The sequence below is a fragment of the Misgurnus anguillicaudatus genome, chromosome 6 (genome assembly GCF_027580225.2).
Source record: "Misgurnus anguillicaudatus chromosome 6, ASM2758022v2, whole genome shotgun sequence".
Lineage (NCBI taxonomy): Eukaryota > Metazoa > Chordata > Actinopteri > Cypriniformes > Cobitidae > Misgurnus > Misgurnus anguillicaudatus.
Window position 1 is genome coordinate 4,306,657 of NC_073342.2, and position 23,754 is coordinate 4,330,410.

The following is a 23,754-nucleotide window of genomic DNA, read 5'->3' on the forward strand; positions in this document are numbered from 1 at the left end:
GTAAAAAAATAAAACTTAAATGTTAAATCAGTGCTTTTAAAACATTTGTGGTTTCCCATGGAATCTAATTTATCTTGAACTTTACTTGCAAGATGAATTATAGTTATTTACGTATCTAAATTTCTTATTCATCAATCTACCTGGCTTGGAATCTAAGCTCATTTTAAGTGAATGCCATATATCAAAACTTTTTAATACATTGTCAGAAATGTATAATTGTAGGATGCTTTTGTTATTTATACATAATTTATTGGCAAAATTATGTATGTGCTGGTAATGACATTTTTGTCAAAAACTGGCCCTACAAACTAAGATGATGACTTAGCAAGTGTAGCTAGCTTTCTACATGTAATGTACACCATTTTAACTATTCATTTGATAAAAGTATTAAAAAAATGTTTAAAAATACAGGAATACAACACATATGGTTGGTAATGACGCATAATAAGTGTACATGCCCAACACAAAGAATAAAGAGTAGATTTACTTACTTTTCTTTATAGTGACAGCTAAACCATGGGACAGGTAGAAATTACGCAAAATAAAGTACAAAATGCATATATATGCTTAATCTGTGCATGTAGTTTATTAGTTCAATTTAACATTTAATTCATATACATATCTTTTTTTTATTAATTTGTGATAATGTTTGAAATATGGCACGACATGTGAAAACTCTGGTGGAGGACAACACCAAAACACTATTGTACCACAAAACACCATTAAAATGTGATAAAATTATTAGTAAGAGCATGCCATAAAAAAGTCTAGGCTTGTTTTTGTTTATACTAATTAATGGTGCTCAAATTTATTAGATTTGATTAGTTTTTAATAGAATACACCACCCTGGGGACATAAATAGGTCCGAATTCTGGGAAATACCCAACTATGTTGTGTGTTTTTATTTTTTTTAAGTTGTCTCTCATTATTTATTTGTACCCTAATATACCACACAAATCATAAATCTGGCAGGCAACAATCAATCATTTTTAATCCTGTTAAATCTAGCTCGTGGCATTTCTCAATTATGTAACAAAAAACGCTTAGCAAAATGCATGAATCATAAACCTCAGCAGATGTATCTGCTTTTTAAAGGAAGCCATATGTCGTCGTGTGGGCGGAGTTTAAACCGGGACTAACACTTTCACAATCCTGTGTCGAGCTGAAGGGTAACGAGAATACATTAAAAACATTGTAAGTACCATAACATAATTGTACTTTAAACCTATTGATGTTGAATGTTTTAATTTAATTCATGTTTGATTGGCATTCATTATACTATAGGCAAAAACCAAACATTTGTTTCTTGTGGAAATCTTGGGGACACACCTAACAATTTGCTTAAACTTTCAACACACACAAAGAGTGTTTCTTGCAAAAATGATTTTAAATGAAAAAGACTAGGCATGATTACATCCATAATACATAATACAGTGATCGTCTCAGTCTTAATAACTTTAAAGTAATTCAATTCAGATGACGTCCCAGCTAACAATTATGCGTCCCAAAACGTTTCCCTAAGGTTAGTTTTTGGTTTCCAGAACGTTGGTTTTCCGCTAGGAATGTTTTCTTTACGAAAATAGAACGTTATTTTTAGGCTAGTTTAACGTTCCCCTAACGTTAGTGTAACGTTCTCCTAACCGCAATAACCATTAAAGAACGTTGTGTATAAGTTATTTTAGTTTATTTAAAAATAATCACCAACGTTATGGGGACGTTATTTCATGGTTGCAAAAAACCCTAAAAAAAAATAAGTTCCCATAAATGTATTATTTGGTTCCCCCAAAATAACCAAACGATAACCAAAAACTAACCTTAGGGAAACACTGGGGTAAAACTGTTTTGTAGTACTACAATCTGGGTTGTGTGTGTTTTAGCGCTTCATTATCTTACAACACTGTGTCTAAGTAAAACATACACAGCTCATTTAAACAGTTTGAAAAAGATTATTAAACATTCACATCTGGCCAGTAAAAGAGAAATCTGCTGTTATACAGACACTGATAGAAGTAAAAAGGGTTAGTTACAAGTAACAGCATGCAGTTAGCTTATCTGCTGTAAACAGTGGTTGGTTGAAAGCAGATTTCACCATGTATTTCCTGTTTCCTGATTTAAACAGGGTGTGAAAATATCTTTTGTTGACCAATAAAATGAACTGTATGTTATGAAGCATCATGTAAACATGCATTACTGAACCTTGCATTGATTTTTTATTTGCTGGCAGTGTTTTTGTATACATGTTATTCAAACATAACTAATAACAGATGTGAGTTCAGCAGGAAGAGTGGTTGAGGTTTTTTAGGAATTAGAAAATTGGGTTTGATTTAGCAACTTTCATTTCCCTTTATCAAAATGCATCTGCAAAGGGAACAGAGGCTATGAGACATGATTTCATTTACCGTTTTTCCTCTATTTTAACTGAATAGCATGTTTTTGACTATTTTTTACACTTCTCATTATAGATCTAAAACGTTTACAATATCTTCCATTCATTGTCCAGAAGGGAAATGCATTAACTTAAACCAGGTTACTGCTTACAACCATAATTTCTCATCTTGGGACAACACAAGTTAATAAAGACTTCAATAAAGTCAGAAGGGATCTGTAGAGCCTTTAAATACAGGTGTGGTTTTTACACAAATTTTTAAACCGGCTTTCACAGACAAGGTTGCCCGCCAGCATTTGAACACAAAGGAAGATATTTACAAGCAGTTTTGGAGCACCATTGACTTCCAAAAATATTGTTCTTCCTTTGTGTCTCCCCTCCTTATACCAGACACATATTAATGTTTTCCTGTTTTTTCAGGTTGTGATGGACATCATCGATCCAATCCTATCCATAGCAGAGAAGCTATATAGCCTGTGTGAGGAGGTAAAGTCTAATAAGAAGCGATGCAGGCGTCTAGCCCGGCGGGTATCCGCTCTTGCTTATCTGGTGAAAGATGCCAAGGCTCGTGGCTTTGGCACGAACCCAGAGCAGGTGGAGAAAGGCCTTAAAGAGCTTAAAGTGACCCTGGAGACAGCGGAGAAGGTCGTGAGGAAATACACCTGCTTTAGTTATTTGAAACGCATCACAAAAGCGTATGACATCGGCGAGGAGTTCAGCGCCTTGAATGATAGACTGAATGATGCAGCCCAGTTGCTGTCTCTAGCGCTTCAGGTCGAGCATAGAGAACTATTAAACCAAGTGTTTCACGAGGCCACAAGACGACGAGAAGATGAAGAGGACAGACAGAGCGACTGCCTGGAGTATCTGAATTGTGAGCCTTTTTGTAATTTTTTTTGGCCTTTTATTCATCACCCACCCATCCATACTCCTATCCTGGGTTAATATGCCGAGACAACTATATATAAATATGCAAATGTTTACATCTGTCGTGTGACCCAAACACACTCAAACAATCACTACACATAGTTTACATTTATTAACATTTATAATGTGTTTCAAAGCAATTATTAAGACTTCACAGGCACTTTAATATTTGTTTTGTGTGGTTTTATAAAGGCAATAAGGTTTTCAAGACTTGTGCTGTATCATGAATATCGCGTTGTGCCCAACAACATTCTTCAGTCTTGAGTACCTTGTTGCTTACATAAAAGTAAATAACTGTTTGCTTTATATATGTTTTGTGAAGTTCTGTAAATCTGAAGTATAACATGTTGTTATTTTTTTTCTCTAGTACTGCAGTCTTTAGCTACAGGAACAAGCACAACGGTTGACGCTGTAAAAAGACAAGTCGATCAAACTCACATTGACATACAGACTATTAAGGAACTCCTGGAATCAAGTAAATAAAATGTTGAATATTTCTAAATGCCTAGTTCAACTATTATCTGTCAGTAGGCATAAACATTAAAACTGTCTGCTGTTTGTCTGTGGTTGGCAGCTAGAAAACCATGCATTAATCTGCAGGACATAAGAGAGATAAGACGAGAAGAGCTGACCTTTGACTTTCCCATTAAGCCCATTCTACATGGCAACCATTCGGAGATATTCAAAGGGACGTATAACAAATTCACAGTGGCCATCAAAAAATACACAAGCCCGCTGAGCCCAAGGTACGTGAACGTTCCTGTTTATTTCCCCAAACCCTTTCATTCTGTAAACCAATTGAGTACTTTACTCTTATTCATGACCGTTTCCATTTCCCTTAAGTGAGTTGAGACGTATTTTTACCAAGGAAGTGGAGACCATGAAGCGCTTTGAGTCACCAAATATCTTAAGGATGTTTGGGATCTGTGTTGAGGATGAAAACGGTAAGAAAATCATTTATTATTCAAGTTGTTGTATTTTGAACAGCGTTGTGACACTTTTTCCTGTTTCTACAGGACCCAATCCAAGCTTTCTGATAGTAATGGAGTACTGTAAGAAGGGCAGCCTTCGACAAGTACTGGACAGCAGCTGTGAACTGCCCTGGGACAGGAAGACTCGTATGTGTCTAGACGCAGCACAGGGACTCTACAGGTCCAACTTTTTTATCCTCGGTCCTCTTAAAGATTTATTTATGTGCTTTATTAAAGTTTGCATGTAAAAGCGAGAGAAATAAATCAAATGTGGCATCTCTACACAGTACAGACTGCATCAGTCAGAGGAGAAGTCTAAAGTTCACGGCTCCATCCAAAGCTCCAGTTTTTTAGTGGCCGCAGGTTACAGAGTCAAGGTAATTTCATTTATTATAGCCATGGTTTTTTTTTAACTAGGGGTAGATTGATATGTGTTTTTCAGAAATTGGTTTTGAAGATGAAAGATACCATAAAAATGCTTACTAGTGGTCGAACCCTAGTTTTAACGGTAGACAAACCATGGTTAATTTTTGTAAGGGTGGTCATTAAAGCACAAACAAAAAAATTACAAATTTGTATTTTGGACTGTTGTTAAGGATTACTTAACATCAATGGTATTCGTGTTAATCCAATTAAACATTAATCTGCTACTCATTTACTACCAGTGTTGGGGAAAGTTACTTTTAAAAGTAATGCATTACAATATTAAGTTACTCCCAAAAAAAGTAACTAATTGTGTTACTTAATTACTTTTCATGGAAAGTAATACTTGCGTTACTTTTAAGTTACTTTTGCGTTACTTTTTCTTACTTGGCTGAGGCTTGATATCTTTTTAAGGTGTTTTTTATGACAGAGAAGTTCTGCATTCAAAAATTGCAAATTTCCATCGCAAAAATATCAATCTCCATTTCTGACTTAAACTGTTGCCGCTCAGGGCCGGGTTTCCCAAAAGCATCGTAAGGCTAAGTAGATCTTAAAAAAGATTGTACTGTGTGTAGATTGTGTGTGTAGATTGTGTATTTAAAATTCAAATGAGAAATCAAATTTAAATGACTAAACCTAAATTAATAAAGAAGGAAAACATATTTGGTACAATTTTGGTAAAAGTTGGTACTGGCAAATTGATAAATGGTTTCTACCAATTTCTGCTATAATTCATCTACAGTAAACATTTTTTGAAGGGAAATGGCATCTGATTAAAGAAACCAAAAAAATATTTACGGTACAATGCAATAATCCCTAATAATAAATAAACATAGATAATAAAAACAAATAAAAATAATAATCTAAACTATAATATAAAATGCAGAAGGCATTTCGGAGTGGGACGGACGAGTCCTAACTAAATACAGAAAATAATATTTCATTATGCACAAATTATTAAAACATTTAAGAAGTCATTAAACAATAATGAAAAATATTATAAAAAAATATTAGTGCACATCGGCTGAAGATCATTAGCCTAAACAAGCTTCTGCTACTAATTCGAGTCATTCTATTGGTGACATTTCAGCACTTGAAGTAGCACTTAAAACCCAGCTGCGAGGGATCGTTATACGTGCATCTTCGGGAAACGCACGTAAATGAACAACAAATGAACAACAAATGTTTATTCAGTACATATTTTTTTTCAAATGAAATAAACTGAAAAGTAACTCAAATATTAATGTGTACATTTATAAAGTAATGCGTTACTTTACTCGTTATTTCAGAAAAGTAATATTATTACGTAATGCATGTTACTTGTAATGCATTACCCCATCACTGTTCACTACCATGGTATACAGCAAGACTAGTCAACTGGCAGCCCTCCAATAATCTTTAAATGCCCCGTCGGTCATCTTTGTCTAATTTAACATCAGTGTAGTTACTTCAAAGTTGCCTTACTATTGTACATGAAAAATGACGGCCGATAAGAGAGTCAGAAAGGGGCTCCGTGGGGTGCCAACCATCTGCAGTGTGCATTTTTCGGATCCAATTTAAGCTTTGGATGTATTTAAAACATGAATAAATAAACTTGTGCGACTACAACCATGTGACACGCTGAGCGAAGTCTGACAGTCGTGTCCAAATGGAGTGTACAATGGAAAGGCGGTTTAGCCTATATCTCTTTTAAATATTAAAAAAGAAAACATGAAGTTCAATTTAAGTCATTAGGAGAAGACTGCCTATATGTTGTGAATACTTGAAATGTAACAATTTATGAAAGTTATAAACAAAAAAGTTTAAGATCTTTGCATTACAGTTAAAAAATACATGTGTTGATTATTTACACTTGCACTTTTTGTGAAATGTTCATAGTTGAACTATAACATTAGGCTCTTGCGATGTTAAAATGTTAATTTGTATATTTTTAAAGTTGGGAGGCTTTGAGTTGGCAAAAACAGAAACATCACTTCAGAGGAACAAACCCAAAAAGAGCAGTTCCCTTCATTACTGCTCTCCACAACAGCTGCAGAATATCAACCATCCTTACGACAAAGCCTGTGAAATATACAGGTACTCACAAACATCATACACAGATCTCTGATTCAAATAAAGCCTGATCTCTCACTATATAAATATTCTGCTCTCTTTAGTTTTGGCATTGTCCTGTGGGAAATCGCAACCCGAGGTGTTCCCTTTAAAGGTGTGTTTAACCACAATTTGTTCTGTTCATGTTTTTCTACATGTATTGTTTCCTCCCGTGACACGTGATGCACTTCATGCATATTCAAATTTGCTCTAATTTCAGGCTGTTCATACAAAGAGATCACTTTAAAAGTGTGTGAGCAGAAGACCATGGAGCCACTTCCTCCAGACTGTCCCAGAGAGCTAGCAGAGCTCATCGATGCCTGCAGATCCTTTAGTCCCTTTCAGAGACCAACAGCTGGAGGTAAACCCAACAAACACATCACTTTACAAAGAATGTCCTGCAGTAAAGAATAATGATGATCAGCATTCAGATTTTAACCCAAATCCTTTCAAGCCACAACATAAATTGGAACTGAAATCTGAAATGTCAGGAGAAATGGTCTCAAGCTGTCACGATTTGGGTACAGATATGTATTTTTACCAATATGTACCTCTGAGGTACTAATGGGAACTTTTTAGGTGCAATAGTGTACTTTTTAAAAGGGTACTGCCCTAGTGACAGCTAGGGATGATTTTCAATCACTTTTTCTGACAATCAATACAAAGTTTTGGTCCCAGCAGCATACATGGGTGATTCTCACGAAAACTTGGTTTTAAAAATGTCAAGCATGAAAATGTAAAAATTGCTTAAATTTACTTTTTTTCCCACCAGACATTGAAAAACAAAGTCTGGAGTAAATGGGAACATTAGTTTAAAAACTTTTACTTATCATTTAACACTTTTTGTAACATAATAAAAAAAATTAGTCCTAAAAAAATCTCATAACCGCAACAGTCAGAAAACATCAACACTGACATATTTTCAAAATGACATGACAAACCTGAAAGAACATAATTTGGAGATTCTGCACATGCATTTAAAATCAAAGTATTATGCTTCTATTAATTAAATTAACATTTAATAAGCATCTGTTGCTGTAATGATAATCAAAATGTCGTGAAGCATTCTGACAAGACAATATTTCAAATTAACTGTAAAAAAATGATCTTACCTGGTAGCCATCTTGAAGTAACTGGTCCATGTGCTTGGTCACTCAAAATCAAACTTTATTAAAATTCTGTATGTGTGCTTAAACTGTTCTCAAAAAGTGTTGCGGAGGATGAGAACATCAGGCATGGACACATCATTTTCCTAATTTTTCTTCATTATTATTATACATGAATATTCAGTAAACATTTTTTCTGTCATCTAAAGTAGTCTAGCAAAACATCCATTTATTTTTTTTCTTAATATTTTTGTTTTAATTTGATTAAATTACAACATAACGCATGTTCAAACACAGCCTGACACATTGCGGTAATGAGAATTTCAGCAGAAAATGAGATAAAATTTACAAGTATAAATTCTTATGTTGAAATCACACATTGTGCAAGGTAGAACACAGTATTGTGTTAATTCTGATGCTTTTTAATTTTACTATATTACACGTTTTAAAGCTAAAATCATTAGTGCCGTGGTGTTTCAATGGTTTCGTGAGAATCACCCACATATTGATAACAGAAGTACACTATAAGTTGCTGTGGTAAAAACATTGACCAAATATCTATCTGCAAATATAATGTAAATGTAGCTCCAGCTCTGTACATTTACAGCATTGTTTACATTTCTGATGCTTCAATCATTTGATGTTGTCATATCCCAGAATGCACTGGTGTCAGTCCCACAGTCCTTCACATGATCATTGATACCACAGAAACTGGTTGTGTTATTAGTATCAATTTGATGCTAAAATCATTGTGAAATCCTCATTCAGCACTGAAACTGTAAAATGAGGAATATTATGAATTCAGTAAGACATCAAATGAATTTCTGAAGTCCCCAAGCATCATAAACAGAGAATTCATTCAGTACTGCTACACATGCATGTCTGCAAAAGAAATGAATGATTGTGTGTGCTGCATGTTATACAGCATTATCACACAACAGAAATAGAGCGTACAAACTCATGAAATGTTTTTTTTTGTAGTATTGGTGGACAACCTCCGAAAATTAGTGGAAGATGAGTGACAGCCTGGATCGTGCTGTGAAAATTTCTGATTCTCAGGGTCTCATCTCTTACCATCTGATCACACCATTTCTGGGAAATACAGTTGAAGACAAAATTATTAGCATCCAAAGAAAGCTGGGAAAATAAATCTGCATTGTTTCTCTTTTTGAGCTTTATTTAAAAAAAATCACAAAAACCCAATGTTTCATTAATGTAAAATTTTGGAAAGTGTCTGGACAACATCATGTTTCTTGTCACCTTGGTGTGCTATGAAAATGTTAATATTAATGTTAATATACTTCAGAGATATTTTACTCTTAAAGGGGACATATCATGAAAATCTGACTTTTTCCATGTTTAAGTGCTATAATTGGGTTCCCAGTACTTCTATCAACCTAGAAAATGTGAAAAAGATCAACCCAGTAACTTAGTTTTGGTAATCCATTCTCTGCAAGCATGTGAAAAAATAGGTCATTAAAATTTGGCTCCCTTGTGATGTCAGAAGGGGATAATACCGCCCCTTAATCTGCACTATCCAACCACCAAACAGCCATTTAGTGTAGAGATCAGCTCATTTGCATTTTAAAGGACACACCCAAAAACGGCACATTCACATCTACAAAGTGTCAATTTTAACATGTTATAATAAATTATCTGTGGGATATTTTTTGTGCTAGAACTTCACGTACGTGCTCTGGGGACACCAAAGATTTATTTGACATCTTAAAAAAGTCTTGTGAAATGTCCCCTTAAAAAAAATTCTAAGTGTGTGTTAGAGAAAAACATTTATTTCATAGTGCAATTCCCTCCCAGACTTTCAATTAATTTACTTCAGTGAAACAATTTTTTTCATATTAAAGCTCAAATGAGAAACAATGCAGATTTATTTTCAGCTTTCTTTGCTCAAATATACGGAGCCCCTAAGGGGACATGAAGCAAAAATTAAATAAAGTTTAGTATCGCATGCTCGCGTGAAACTTTCGCTGTGCTCACGTGAAACTTTCGCATGCGCACGTGAAACTAATGCGTTTAGTTTTCGCTTTCACGTGAGCATGCGAAACTAAACTTAAGATATTTTTTTGCTCCAATGTCACCTTAGGGGCTCGGTACTAATATACCAAGGGGGTTTATATTTTTTGTCCACAACTGTATGTTTATTTCTCTATTTATCTACTCTTTCATAGAGAAATATATTTCTGTATTGCATGGACATCTTTATGTTGTGTTTCACGTACCCAGCAAACACATAGGGGTGGTTTCCCAGACAGGGATTAGATTAGTCCTAGACTAAAACAAATGTAAGAGCTGTCCAAACTCAAAACAACTTGCACTGACATATCTTAAAATACATCAGTGCCCTTTGTTTTGCCTCAAAATGCACATAAGTAATGTTTTTAGTAAGACATGTTTGTTAAAACTAGTTATATTTCCCAATTAAACTCAGGTCTAGTCCTGGCTTAAGCTAATCCCTGTCTGGGAAACCACCCCAAAAAGTTTATATTTTATTTCAAAACATTGTATTTTGTTTTGTAATTAGGTAAATGTGAATTTATAACGTAACACTTTGTATTTCTTGAACTGTTTTTATAAAGTTGTGGGAACAAAAGCCATAAAAGAAATGAAGTAAATTTAATGTGGATGCACACAGAGCAATTAAAACAAGTAATGTTTAATTGAATGAACTTAAGGGTTAAAGTTTCAAAACTCAAAACAAAAAGTAAGATACGTTGACCTGTTTTTTACAGGATGTTGTGATGTACTCAAACCATTGAATCTCTTATTCTGACTGGCTCAAACAATGAATTGTTTTAAGAACCAGTCACATACTAGAGGATAAACATGTGAATGGGACACTAACAATAGCACTATTGAAGTCTATTGAATGCGCTCTTGCCATGCTGCTAAGTTGGTACATTTGCACCTCTAGTTTTAAAATCAATAAAAAAATTAATGAAAATTCAAAACAGCTCAGCCAGTGTATTATTCAGAGAAAGTCACACGATTCCAGATGTATTGTTGATGTTTAACACCGTGGTTTTTCACCCTGTGTTTGGTTGGTTTTGAAGAGTCTCTTCAGAAAGTAGAGCTGCAGATATCCGGCCGTGACGATGAGCAGACTCTGAAGAGCAGACCAGCTGGTCACGTAACTGTAGTTTGACTGAAGCAGGTAGAAGTCAGCGCCTCTTCTCATTCGCTCATAGTTGTAGTGACGCCACATGTGGAAGACAAACATCTGCAACCTGTTGGTGCTTTCCTACATATAGATTTGAGATAAAGTTGGATGAGATTAAAGAAAAACTATAACTTTATTATTTGGCAGCTCCCCAGCTGCTATTAAAGTGTCCATCCGATGCATATTAAAAATCTTTGTGAAAGAAAGAGACAGTATGGGTATTTCTCACAGTTTTTATCCCTACGAGGCTACTATTCACACATACTGAAATTTGCATATTACTGTATATACAAAAGGAGGTGTTTTTAGATACAGGGTCACCCAAATGGTGTTAACATTTTTAAGGAACATACAAAGAAAAAAAATTATACATGCATAATATGCACTACAGTTTAAAATTGCATGTATAAAATTGCAATTAATAAATAATCGCCATACACGGTAAAGTACCAGAAAAATAAAAAATGACTAAACTACAATTTTTGTTAGGCTATACAGAGAGATACCATAATGAGTAGACTATATATTCTTCTAAATGCATTTAAATAAATGTATTCATATAAACAATTTGATTTGTGAAATATAAGAGGGGGATGTTTTTCAAATATTTTTATATATAAAAAATAAATTATGAGCACATGCTTATATTGATTATTCAGTGAATGATGCAATTTTTTGTAACTGTTGAAACAAATGTGTAGAAATATAACCATTACCTGCATATAAAGATGTGCAGACATTGTGTTATTTTATTTATTCAGTGTTTAATGTAGCTATAAATGTTGGCCTTGAATAAACGTGTCACTTTAGATTTTATATAGATATAAAGTAACATGACATGAGAAATACAATATGTTAAAACAGAAGTGAAGGGAAGTAGGCCTTTTATTATTGTAAGGATATGATTGTTACTCCGTGCAGGTATCGCTTACCCCAATTGTGGACAGTGTACTGTTAATCTCTTTAATTTCTTCTTCTTTTTGTTTCTCAGTGTTTGTTTGTTTCTCAGAGTACACACCGAAGTTCAGGAAAATCTGCATACTTCCAAAACGATTGTGGAAATTGCTAAAACACATCTGATAGAAACCTGCACAGAAAACAGCATCCAATGCACCACTATAGATCATAACGTTTTTAAATACAACAGTAGTATTTTGTCATTATTTTCTCACTTTGAAACCATATTAACCCTATATACACATCATAACTTTTAATTTGTATTAAAGAAAATCTATGCAGCTCTTATCCGAACAAGTTGGGAATCAAAAAATCCATAAATTGTATAAATAGTTGTCATATTTGGGTATTTTTTTAAAAGCTAAATAAAAAATAAATAAATCTCATGCAAAGTGTCTGCCTCACCAGTCTCTTCAGCATTAAAGGCAATCTGACCACTTGCATCGTCTGCTTTACCGACTATTAAGCTGCTGGGAGCATTGACCATCACAGAGAGATGTCTGTCAAGAGCCACACCAGTTGTCAACTGGACCTACACAAAGCCATATCAATATATAAATGATTTTATTCATGTTTCATATGAATAACTCACAGCAGAAAAGATTTACTTACCATAAAGTTTAGGTAGAATCTCTCACCATATTGTGCGTAGTGCCAGTAACACTGAAGGCCTCCAGCAGGCAACACAATGGCAAAATCATACTGATCTGATCCCTTAAAAGCATCTCGATCAGAATTCTGTGGATTTGGGTCTTTAAATGATCCACTGCTGCTCAAACTAAACAACAAAAGCAGACAAACTAAGTAAATGTCTTTCTGCAACATTTCAAAACCTTCTGAGTTCAGATGTCTGAGTTCAGGGAAGTTTCTAATGATGATTAACTTTCAGTCTGACGTGTAGCTCAAACAGGTGAGAAAATTTGAGTTAGGCCACAGGTGCGCAAGATAAACTTTCCTGGAGTGCACAAAAGTTGTTTTAACATAGCCTATTCATTCTAAGGGTTTTGTAAAATATGTTTGAATTGGGCAAATTAGAAATAAAATATTTTTTTAAGCTTTATGTAAAAGTTGTGATAAGCCATACTGATTGGTAATATCTAGAATGCATACATTAATACTTTTATTATTTACAATACAGTTGGCTATTTACAGAAGTGTCAAGATTAGTTTTTCAGCACTATTAAGTCTAGGCCTAGGGTGTCCAGGGAGCAGTTTTAGGTTTTATTGCACTGCAGTGTCAACTGTTTTCTCAGCGTTTGGAGGCCGAAACAATCATATTCATTTAGAATCACAGGACAGCTCTTTTTTTAATAGATATTTTAAATATATCAGGTACTTTCACTTGCATGTAAGGCCAGATTATACTTTATGGGTTTGGTTATAAACTACAGAATAATGTATCCAGTCAAACTAAGCCGCTGATCGCCCCCTGGTGGTTACTCAAAATCACACATTTAGTTATTTATATTTAAATCTAGAAAAATACTGAAATAACAAAAGTAAAACTGTAAACAGTTCAACATATAAAAAACAAACACTGCTGCAGTCGAGCAATTATTAAATGACTGCTGCAAAACAATAAAAAATACGTTTATTTTAATATTTTAATAATACACACAACCATGTTTACCTTAATTATTAAACTGTATTTTTAAATACATTTTTAATTGTAAAATATTTTTTATTTATTTAAACTTAACGCTTAAGCACACTTCCTGAAGCCTGAGATAAAATGGGAGTGACTTGCTACGTCATTATATGTAACTTTGCTCACAGTTAGGATTTCTTGTCCTAAATAAAACAAGTTTTTTAAAACCCAGATTTGCAGTGTATCTTAAATAACCATGGCGATGACCACAAGTCAAACTAATTCACTATATAAGCCCCCCAAAATAGTTTGCGCAAACTTAGATTTACTCGTATGACAGACCTTTGACCAATCAGAGAGAACTTCCGAGTCGTCTAGCTCCGCCCTTTGCTGTAGACATTACGGTTTTTTGACTTCATGCGTCGCTGCTAGAACTGACAGGCGGATGACGTCAAAGTACCGCGAGAGCGAGACGAAATTAGACTTCGTATGATTTCCCGAATCGCTCTCGCGGTACGTTGACGTCATCCGTCTGTCCTTGCAGCGCCGCATGAAGTCGAACAAGCCTGCTGTTTTCACTAACTTCTATGCAACTGCTAATCCCTATTCCTGTCTTTTATCTATTAATTCTATTTTTATCCAACAACCGTTTCGGTTTCAACCACAATGAACCAGCCAAGAGCATCATGGGATTGACTGAGATAAGCGGAAGCGTCATTATTGGAGTTTCTGTCCTCGAGAAAGCGAAACTCGCGTGAGCTGCTGCTATGGATCTAAAGCAGAAGACTGTAGATTCATTAAAGAAATATGAAACCGATGAAGATTTTTCCCATTTACCTGCTCTTCCCAAAGCCTCCGTGCTCATCCCGCTTCTGCTGAAAGATGGACAACTACAGCTTTTACTAAACGTTCGTTCACTCAATGTAAGTAACATTGTTTATTGATTTAACTGCACTTTTACTTGACGGGTTTTCTTCTGGCTAATTTGTTTTCTTATTTAAAAAAAAACCCCTCAAATGTCGTATTTACAGTATAACTTAGTGTGTGCAAATCAAAGTTGTGTTATAAAGCTGAAGAGATTTACAGATTCTCTTCTGCACTTCTCCAGCTTAAAAATCATGCAGGTGAGGTTTGCTTTCCTGGAGGCAAATCTGAGTCCAGTGATAAAGATGAAATAGACACAGCTCTGAGGGAAGCACATGAAGAAATTGGTCTTCCTCCGAACACAGTGGAGGTGATCTGCAAACTCTTTCCCATCATAAACAAGGTTCATTTATAATGTTTCTCATTTACTCATTTTTGGTATACATAAATGTTAAATGTTGGTATTTTAAAATGTTAATGGACATGCTGTGTCAGCTACCCACATGGCCTATTGATATATAAAAACTGTTTAAATGTCCATCCCATCTTTTTGTACTGTACTCACTAAATTGTATGTATAATGCATGTAATTTTTTTTCACAGACTGGTCTTCTGATAACTCCAGTGGTGGCTTTCATTGAGGATTCATTTCAAGCCCATCCAAACCCACATGAAGTCAGCGAGGTGTTCACTGTACCTCTGGAGTTTTTTACTAAAGAGGCTGATCATTCCTGCTATCCTGTACCCAGCATCTTTGGACCTACACATAGTTTTATTTACACCGATCCCAGTACAGGGAACACCCATCAGATCTGGGGCCTGACAGCAGCTTTGGCCATAATCGTTGCTGTTTTTGCCATGGAAAAGAAGCCTGAGTTTGAGGTCGGCTTTAGCTTGAAAGATCCTGTTTCTCAGTTTAAAGATACTCTAAATGGCAGATTAAGTAAATTATGAACGATACTGACGAGATAAACAAAAGACAAAAAAAAACTATTTACTGTAACTGAGCTGTTGAATCATATAACACTATAGAGTCAATTATTTGTATATTGGGAATATAAAGGAAATGTAAATAATATGTTTTTAATTTATGAGAGAGAAATAATGTAAACATTTAAATAAATCCATATTAGCTTTTTCCCAAACCCTTCGTACGGTATTTTGTACACCAACCAAGGGGCAATCTTCCGATTTCTTTGATAAAGCCAATACAGAAGTGACTTAAACTGCAATTCATCGGATATCCGCTTGAGGCTGGCTCCAAAAGTGAGTCAATTCCCTTAGACCCCCATGTTAAAATGTCCAATTTTACTAAGTTTGTGCTTGGGGGGTGAATTTTGTTTTTGTATCTCATCCGTTTAAATTATATTAAGCCTTAAAGTTCTGCATAATTAAGGGCTTGGCCACTTGAGTGATGGGTGAACTGCCATTGCTGTCACTAGAGTTGAGCTAGGTGGGCGTGGTTTCAACAACCAGCCATCTCAGCTTCACCCAGGTCCCGCCTCTTTACCCATTTTTGGTTATCTGTGAGTGATGCGTGGTGACGCGCGCCCAAGATGGAGACGGCAGGCACCATCTGCTATAGAAGGTATGCACTGACGTCACTTTTCCAGGTGACCACGCTGGAGTACGCATTGTTGAGTGGCAAACGTTCAACAAAATGGCTGGTTTTCATAGCGGCTGTTGCGAAAACGCCAGTAAAACTGACTATTATCAGCTTAAATTGAATTTAGTTGGACTTGATAGCAGAAGTGGACAATATTTAGTTACATTAGTTACATTTTCAAAGCATTTGTGCTTTATTAGGATGTTTGTATTGGGAAAATTTTTACTTCACTACATTCTAAAGCATATAATTATACTGTGTATTCTTTAATATTGCATATTAAAAAAATTTTAATACCTAATTACATTTAAATTGTGTATTTTTATTTGAGTAAAAGTACGTTAATGTACTTAAATATTAAATGTAAAACAAAAACTTTATTTGTAAAATATTTATAAAATGTAATTGAGTAAAAATTATGATAAATAATTTTTCAAAGAAAAACACGAGTAAAATACAATTACTTGAAAAAATATGTTTAAGTAGAAAGTTAAACCTCTTGATAATGACCCTAGCTACTTATCAACCCACCTGTGGTCTGTGGATGTTGGCATGAACGATAAATTTACTTCTCCTTTCTGTGTTTTTTGGCAGTCTGTAAAACGATTGCTCAGAATTCTTGTTAAATCTGTTAGTACAGTCTAACTTTTAAATCTCAGAAGGCAAATCACTCCGCCCAAGTAGCAGTGCTTCTGAGAATATAGTTCCCAGTATGTATACGGTTAAAAGATGTCTGTGTCTCATATCACCTTGTTATTTGTACACGGTGTGATTATACAAATCACAACACATAAATAGGAAAATGTTCGCGTTATTTTGTCACTTCTTGGGAGCAATATGCTAGCTGGAGCCAGTCACTTTCAGTCTTTGTGCTAAGCTAAGCTAGCGGGGGCTGCATCAGACAGAGTAACAGCACGCTCGGAGATGAGAAAGGTATGTATGGACTTATCTAACTCTGGGGTATACGGTGAATGGTACTGCTACAGACATTTACAGACATTTGTTCACCTTTTAATGGCTCTAGTTAGTCATAAGCTTATATTTTATGGGAAACAAAATGCATAATTTGACAGTGGTCACTTGAAGCCTTAAAAATCACACATTATGAATCAAATAATATCAATATGATATACTACACTACAACATACACTGTAACATACTGTGAATGGTGTCATATACAGACAGTGGTGTTCAAAAAGTAACCTGATAAACCACTGTTATTATTAGTAGTAATATTACTGCATTGGAAATTATTGACTTACAGATGTAGTAGTGTAATACCAAACCCACTGTAAAAGTTAAGCATGAAGGTGCAAAATCATGGTAGGCTATGGGAATGTTTTTCATACTACCATGTTGGGCCTATTTATCGGGAACCTGGATCAGTTTGAATACATCAGAATGCTTGAAGAGATTATGTTGCCCTTTAAAAAAGAGGAAATGCCACAGACAACAACCCCAAACACACAAGCAAGAGGGCAAAATCTCGGTTCCAGACGAAAAGGATTGAGGTTATAGAGTGGCCAGCTTACAACCCCACTGAAATCTTGTGGGGTGACATTAAAGGTGCAGTGTGTAAATTTTAGCGGCATCTAGTGGTGAGGTTGCGAATTGCAACCAATGGCTCAGTCCGGTGCTCACCCCTCGCTTTTGAAACACATAGAGAAGCTATGGTAGCTGCCAACAGAAAAACATGTCATAAACGGAGACAACTTAGTAAAAAAGTTTGTCCGTTAGGGGCTTCTGTAGAAACATGGTGGCACAAAATGGCGACTTCCATGTAAGAGGCCCATCTGTGTAAATAGATAAAAACGTCTCATTCAAAGGTAATAAAAACACAACGGTTCATAATGAAAAGGTCTTTATACACCCCTTATAATATAGTTTTGTATATTATTTTGCATTTCTGTCAAGAGATCCTTTTAAAAATTACACACTGCACCTTTAAAAATGCAGTTTCTGAAGCAAAACCTAAAAATTGACAGGAACTGTGGTCTGAAATACCTGTTTTTATCGATTTGACACAGATGTGCAGCAGTTATCAACAACAATGGTTATGCAACTAAATATTAGTAATTTAATCATTTAAAGTGAGGTTAAATTTCTTCAGTTTTAAGTGTTTACAGAGAAAAATGTTGACACTGCTATTTTTTTTAAATGCAGAACAAGACAGACTTAATAGATTTTGTTAAAGTTTTGATTTGGAATTAAATGTGTAATTCAATACATTTTAAAATAAGGAAATAAACTCTATTTATAACATTTTTGCACTTTATTCACTTTTATTAGTACACTGCTATTTTTTTAAACACCACTGCATAACCCACTTGTTGATGCTAAAGTCTTGCTGTTCAAAAGCATCACAACAAAACCCATTGTCACAGAAGATGGACAACTGCCAACAGTTTGACAGCAAATGCCAAACACTTCAGTCTGCATGTGAAAATAAACCTACAAATAAAACCTATCACATAATACAATAATATACAAGAGCCTATGTGTGATATATTGAATGATGAAATCTTAATCAGTGTAGTTATTAAAGACTGAATTACAGGATATTTTCTGAGATTTGACAGTGTTTTGTTGCACATCATATTGTAAAAGAAAACTGGTATTTTCTAGCTTTTTGGACTACAACGTCACAGCTGTCTAAGTAAGAAAATAATTATCAACAAAATAATTGAATTAATGGGATATATATATATATATAAGAGCCATAGAGCTCAATTTACCCTTGTAAATAGTTACTTATTACGTCACAATCAATATTGTGGCGTTACAATCGAGGCGTTCGACGCTGTGATGTTTCAGTTGTAATCGAACGGTCAACGGTAAAGGATGAAGAGAGGAAAGCAGCGTACAAGCGACTTTAAGTAGGTAAAATCCAAACTTTTATCGTTATTATTGAACTGAGCATAACAGAGACTGTGTTTAAAATCGAGTAAACTTTACTGCTGTCGTGCTTAGATTTCTTTATCGTGAGTTATATGTTTACCTCACCTGATCTGCTGTCATGCGTTTTGTCGTCTTTTCATTAGTTATGCGATTGTCATGTTCTCCACCTGTTAAGCCTTGGCCAAATCTAAGCCATGTTTTCACAATGACAGCCCGCATACAGTATGTTTACAGTATGGATAATGACTTTAGAAATGTAATGAAGATAATTTACTTCAGTAACTTACTGCTAATCTTTATTCGGAGCAGATCGGAGTGAATTGTTTAATGAGACACTTGCCCTATATTGTAGGTTTCACAACCTTTTATTAATGTTTTAAATCTGGGTTTTGTTGGCTGCGTTGTCACATTGTTGGTGGAATAAGTTCTTGTACGTTTCAGCTCAGTTAGCTCTTTAAAAACTCTGCGTCCCTTTGTGATAGATGGGTTCATCATGGTTTGTCCTAGGTGGTGAAACATTGTTCTTAATCCTCCTGTATCTGCTCGAATCATGAACTTCAGTTTTTTTTCTCAACAATAGTGGCTTTACTATGTTGAGGTGTGACTTTAGGATGAATTAGGGATTAACTATCACTGCAGGAGGCAACCAGTCACTTGATGAGGCAGCACATAATGTTATAAAAGTGTTTTGAATAATCTCTTGAATGTGGAAAATAGGATTATATTTAACCTGCAGTAAAGACCACAGTAAATTTACTATTGTAATGCATACATGTGGCAAAATCTGTAAAAAGAGGACTTATGATAAGCCTTTAGAGACTAAATTTTATTTTGTTCTTAATTTGTTTATTATATTAGGGAAATATCACATTCATAAATGTCGATGGTCAAAGAGTACACCTAGGGGCGGTTTCCCAGACAGGGACTAGTCCTAGACTAAAATAAATGTAAGAGCTGTCCAAACTGAAAACAACTTGCCTTTTGTTTTGCCTGAAAATGCACCGAAGTAATTTTTTAGTAAGGCATGTTTGTTAAAACTAGTATCCTGGCTTAAGCTAATCTCTGTCCGGGAAACCACCCCCTAGTTTTTTACAATTTAAATTGCAAAAAATACGATAGATTGTTGTAAAGCCTTGAAACATTATTCTTTTTAACGACTTTTGTACTTATTTTGTAGTTGGAGATATGGATTTGTTCTTAATACCCCTTTGTATATCGTTTTTACAATTATTGTCTGCTTGAATATATTGACATTTTTGCTTATTGTTCATTTGTATGAATTGTCACTAAATAAAGCATTAAAAAAGAGAACTTTTGAGAATTAAGGTTTGTTTTTCATTTAGTCCTGCCCTGAACAAGTTATTTTACATAAGATATATTTACAAAAAACTTGCAACAAAGAATAATAACAGATTTTCTAATAAAAAAATAGCCCAGTTCAAATGTTTATCTGATCCTAAAACTGTAAAGTCTTATCTGGACAAATCAATGACAGTTTTTATGTTTTTTGAAAGGTTTCTTGTTTGTCCTGAGCCATTAAATCCTCCAGGTTCTGCATATTTGAACCCTGTCCAGCAATAACTCTATGATGTTGAGATTAATCTTTTCACGTTAAGGGCAATCAGGAGACTCATACACAACTGGAATGGTGTTCATACAGTTGTAATCCTATTTGAGAGGAGGACTTAAGTCACTACTTGAGTAAACTCAGAAATTAGCTTTTTGCCTAATAAGTTTAAGTTGGCATTACTCAGTGAATTGAGTTAGGTGAACTACATCATCCAAGAGTAATTCATTTTTTATTTGTTTGATACACATTAATATTTATGTTGTTATGACTTGTGATGTTAACGCAATTTTAAGTTGCGTGGACTTTGGTCCTTGTTGAGTTAACTCAATAATGTGCTTGCGATAAGTTGCCTTAAAATTTTAAGTCTACTCAACTATTTTTATAGATACAAACATTCAGTGATGCTCAGGTGGGTGTAAATTACAATTTACCCTGTCTATACACCTGACTTTTAAATGTATGGTATTGACTTCCTGTTCGTCACTGAATGTTTGTATATTTTGTAATGGTTGTGTGTGGGTCTCTTGATTGTCCTCAATGTGAAAAGATGAATCTCAACATCATACAGTCACTGGTGAACAGGGTTCAAATATACAGAATTTGCTGAAAAGCAAAGACAACTATCGCAAAACAAGAATTGATTGTCCAGGTAACATTGTGCAGTATTAAGAATCAGTAAACTTTTTAATTGGGTTATTAATAGAAATTCTCTTCTTATTCTGTGTTGTAAACTTTATGTGAACATTTTGCATGTGAAATAACTTCAGGATTAAAGTAAAACCTTAATTTTTAAAATGTCTTTTTTATTCTAAAATTGTAAGCATTTTAGCATTATTTATACACATACATTTACATGCATAAATAATGGTGCATGTGATATAATTTACAGTCAAGTAAGGAGCAATGAGGAGAGAGAAAAACTTGCCGTACACCTTTTGCTTGTAACACTCAATAAGTAAGAGTCATAGGCACATCTTTTATTCATTTTGTTTAATTTGCAAATGAAATTGAAGTGATTTTCAATAAAAAAGCTTTAGATAAGGTCCAGGCTGAACTGAACTATTCCAGCACTTATCATACTGGAAAATTCAATTAATGTTTATTTGCAGCCTTGTAACTGAGGCCTGCTGCAGTATTTTGCATCACCATAATGCTTTACGTTAGACTTTACTTTTTCTCCTACAGAAACTGCCTGTCATTTTTCTGGCTTAATCAGGATCAAAAATTGCACATGAATGCCTTTAGATGTCCTTTTTACCTTTTCAGAGCCTGCTCACGTCATGCCTGCCAAGCCAGAGCCTGCTCACGTCGTGCCTGCCAAGCCAGAGCCTGCTCGGTTTTGGCCAATCCAGCCCCTGTTCAGTGCCTGCCAAGCCAGAGTCTGCTCGGTGCCTGCCAAGACAGAGCCTGCTCTGTGCCTGCCATGTAAGAGCCTGCTCCGTGCCTGCCAAGCCTAAGCCTGCTCAGTGCCTGACAAGCCAAAGCCTGCTCTGTGCCTGCCAAGCCAGAGCCTGCTCAGTAACTGCCATGCCAGAGCCAGGGCCTGCTCAGTGCCTGCTAAGCCAGAGGCTGCTCAGTGCATACCAAGCCAGAACCTTCTCAGTGACTACCAATCCAGAGCCTTCCCAATGCCTGCCAAGCCAGAGCCTGCTCAGTGCCTGCCAAGCCAGAGCCTGCTCAGTGCATGCCAAGCCAGAGCCTGCTCAGTGTCTGCCAGTGGCTGCTTTGCCAAGCCAGAGCCTGCTCACATCATGCCTGCCAAGCCAGAGCCTGCACATCATGCCTGCAAACTAGAGCCTGCTCACGTCATGCCTCCCAAGCCAGAGCCTGTTCACCTCATGCTGCCAAGCCAGAGCCTGTTCACCTCATGCCTGCCAAGCCAGAGCCTACTTACTAAAGGTAAAAAAGGTGCAAGGTTAGTGGAGGTAAAAAAGGTGCGAGGTAAGTGAAGGTAAAAAGGGTGTGAGGTAAGTGAAGGTAAAAAAGGGTGCGAGGTAAGTGAAGGTAAAAAACGTGCAAGGTAAGTGAAGGTAACAAAACAAACAAAAAGGTGCGAGGTAAGTGAAGGTAAAAAATTTGTGAGGTAAGTGAAGGTTAAAAACTATCAAAAATAAAACAAACAAAAAAGGTGCGAGGTAAGTGAAGGTAAAAAACAAAAAAGGTGAGAGGTAAGTGAAGGTAAAAAACAAAAAAAAAGGTGCGAGGTAAGTGAAGGTAAAAAACAAAAAAGGTCTGAGGTAAGTGAAAGTTAAAAAACAAAAAAGGTGTGAGGTAAGTGAAGGTAACAAAACAAACAAAAACAAAACAAACAAAAAGGTGTGAGGTAAGTGAAGGTAAAAAACAAAAAAATTTGCGAGGTAAGTGAAGGTAAAAAACAATCAAAAACAAAACAAACAAAAAAAGGTGCGAGGTAAGTGAAGGTTACAAAAACAAAAAAAGGTGCGAGGTAAGTGAAGGTAACAAAACAATCAAAAACAAAACAAACAAACAAAAAAAGGTGCGAGCTAAGTGAAGGTAACAAAACAAACAAAAACGTGTGAGGTAAGTGAAGGTAACAAAACAAACAAAAAGTTGTGAGGTAAGTGAAGGTAACAAAACAAACAAAAACAAAACAAACAAAAAGGTGCGAGGTAAGTGAAGGTAAAAAACAATCAAAAAGGTGCAAGGTAAGTGAAGGTAATAAAACAAACAAAAACAAACAAAAAGGTGCGAGGTAAGTAAAGGTTACAAAAAAAAAGGTGCGAAGTAAGTGAAGGTAACAAAACAAAAAAACAAAAAGATGTGCAAGGTAAGTGAAGGTAAAAAAACAAAAAAGGTGCGAGGTAAGTGAAGATAACAAAACAAAAAAACAAAAAGAGGTGCAAGGTAAGTGAAGGTAAAAAAAAAAAGGTGTGAGGTAAGTGAAGGTAAAAAACAATCAAAAACAAAACAAACAAAAAAAGGTGCAAGGTAAGTGAAGGTAAAAAACAAACAAAAAGGTGCAAGGTAAGTGAAGGTTACAAAAAAACAATAACAAAAAAGGTGCGAGGTAAGTGAAGGTAAAAACAAAAAAAAAAGATGTGCAAGGTAAGTAAAGGTTAAAAAACAAAAAAAGGTGTGAGGTAAGTGAAGGTAAAAAACAACCAAAAACAAAACAAACAAACAAAAAAGGTGTGAGGTAAGTGAAGGTAACAAAACAAACAAAAACAAAAC

The 23,754-nt window shown here is 35.2% G+C and overlaps 3 protein-coding genes across 4 annotated transcripts; 2 read left to right on the forward strand and 1 right to left on the reverse strand.

The window, feature by feature from the left end:
- The first annotated feature begins 1,100 nt into the window (after positions 1–1,100).
- On the forward strand, positions 1,101–10,545 carry LOC129433971 (mixed lineage kinase domain-like protein). The gene is made up of 11 exons (XM_055192728.2): positions 1,101–1,194; positions 2,807–3,260; positions 3,681–3,788; positions 3,888–4,059; positions 4,157–4,257; positions 4,330–4,465; positions 4,577–4,661; positions 6,644–6,783; positions 6,864–6,913; positions 7,019–7,159; positions 8,886–10,545. Exons 2-11 carry the CDS (start codon positions 2,813–2,815, stop codon positions 8,924–8,926), a joined length of 1,422 nt encoding a protein of 473 aa, XP_055048703.2. The 5' UTR covers positions 1,101–1,194; positions 2,807–2,812; the 3' UTR covers positions 8,927–10,545.
- tmed6 (transmembrane p24 trafficking protein 6) lies at positions 10,517–12,981 on the reverse strand. Its single transcript, XM_055192729.2, has 4 exons — positions 12,649–12,981; positions 12,442–12,568; positions 12,012–12,166; positions 10,517–11,160 (listed from the first exon to the last, which is right to left on the reverse strand). The coding sequence occupies exons 1-4, from the start codon at positions 12,859–12,861 to the stop codon at positions 10,930–10,932; spliced, it is 726 nt and encodes a 241-aa protein (XP_055048704.2). The 5' UTR covers positions 12,862–12,981; the 3' UTR covers positions 10,517–10,929.
- Positions 12,982–14,143: 1,162 nt separating this feature from the next.
- nudt7 (nudix (nucleoside diphosphate linked moiety X)-type motif 7) lies at positions 14,144–15,633 on the forward strand. Of its 2 annotated transcripts, none has more exons than XM_055192732.2 (3): positions 14,144–14,547; positions 14,733–14,858; positions 15,092–15,633. In XM_055192732.2, the coding sequence occupies exons 1-3, from the start codon at positions 14,392–14,394 to the stop codon at positions 15,440–15,442; spliced, it is 633 nt and encodes a 210-aa protein (XP_055048707.1). In that variant the 5' UTR covers positions 14,144–14,391; the 3' UTR covers positions 15,443–15,633. The 2 variants fall into 2 exon arrangements, with proteins under 2 accessions (XP_055048707.1, XP_055048706.1); XM_055192731.2 differs by having other exon boundaries at positions 14,147–14,547; positions 14,733–14,891.
- Positions 15,634–23,754: the final 8,121 nt, after the last annotated feature.

Excerpts from the sequence above, each read along its gene's own strand:
- LOC129433971 (XM_055192728.2), top strand. The coding sequence starts at position 2,813 with ATGGACATCATCGATCCAATCCTATCCATAGCAGAGAAGCTATATAGC. Across the intron at positions 4,662-6,643 it reads CCGCAGGTTACAGAGTCAAG|TTGGGAGGCTTTGAGTTGGC; the intron begins GTAATTTCATTT and ends ATATTTTTAAAG. Across the intron at positions 7,160-8,885 it reads TCAGAGACCAACAGCTGGAG|TATTGGTGGACAACCTCCGA; the intron begins GTAAACCCAACA and ends TTTTTTTTGTAG.
- tmed6 (XM_055192729.2), bottom strand. The coding sequence starts at position 12,861 with ATGTTGCAGAAAGACATTTACTTAGTTTGTCTGCTTTTGTTGTTTAGT. Across the intron at positions 12,569-12,648 it reads GATTCTACCTAAACTTTATG|GTCCAGTTGACAACTGGTGT; the intron begins GTAAGTAAATCT and ends GGCTTTGTGTAG. Across the intron at positions 12,167-12,441 it reads CTTTAATGCTGAAGAGACTG|GTTTCTATCAGATGTGTTTT; the intron begins GTGAGGCAGACA and ends TTTTCTGTGCAG.
- nudt7 (XM_055192731.2), top strand. The coding sequence starts at position 14,392 with ATGGATCTAAAGCAGAAGACTGTAGATTCATTAAAGAAATATGAAACC. Across the intron at positions 14,548-14,732 it reads TAAACGTTCGTTCACTCAAT|CTTAAAAATCATGCAGGTGA; the intron begins GTAAGTAACATT and ends GCACTTCTCCAG. Across the intron at positions 14,892-15,091 it reads TCTTTCCCATCATAAACAAG|ACTGGTCTTCTGATAACTCC; the intron begins GTTCATTTATAA and ends TTTTTTTCACAG.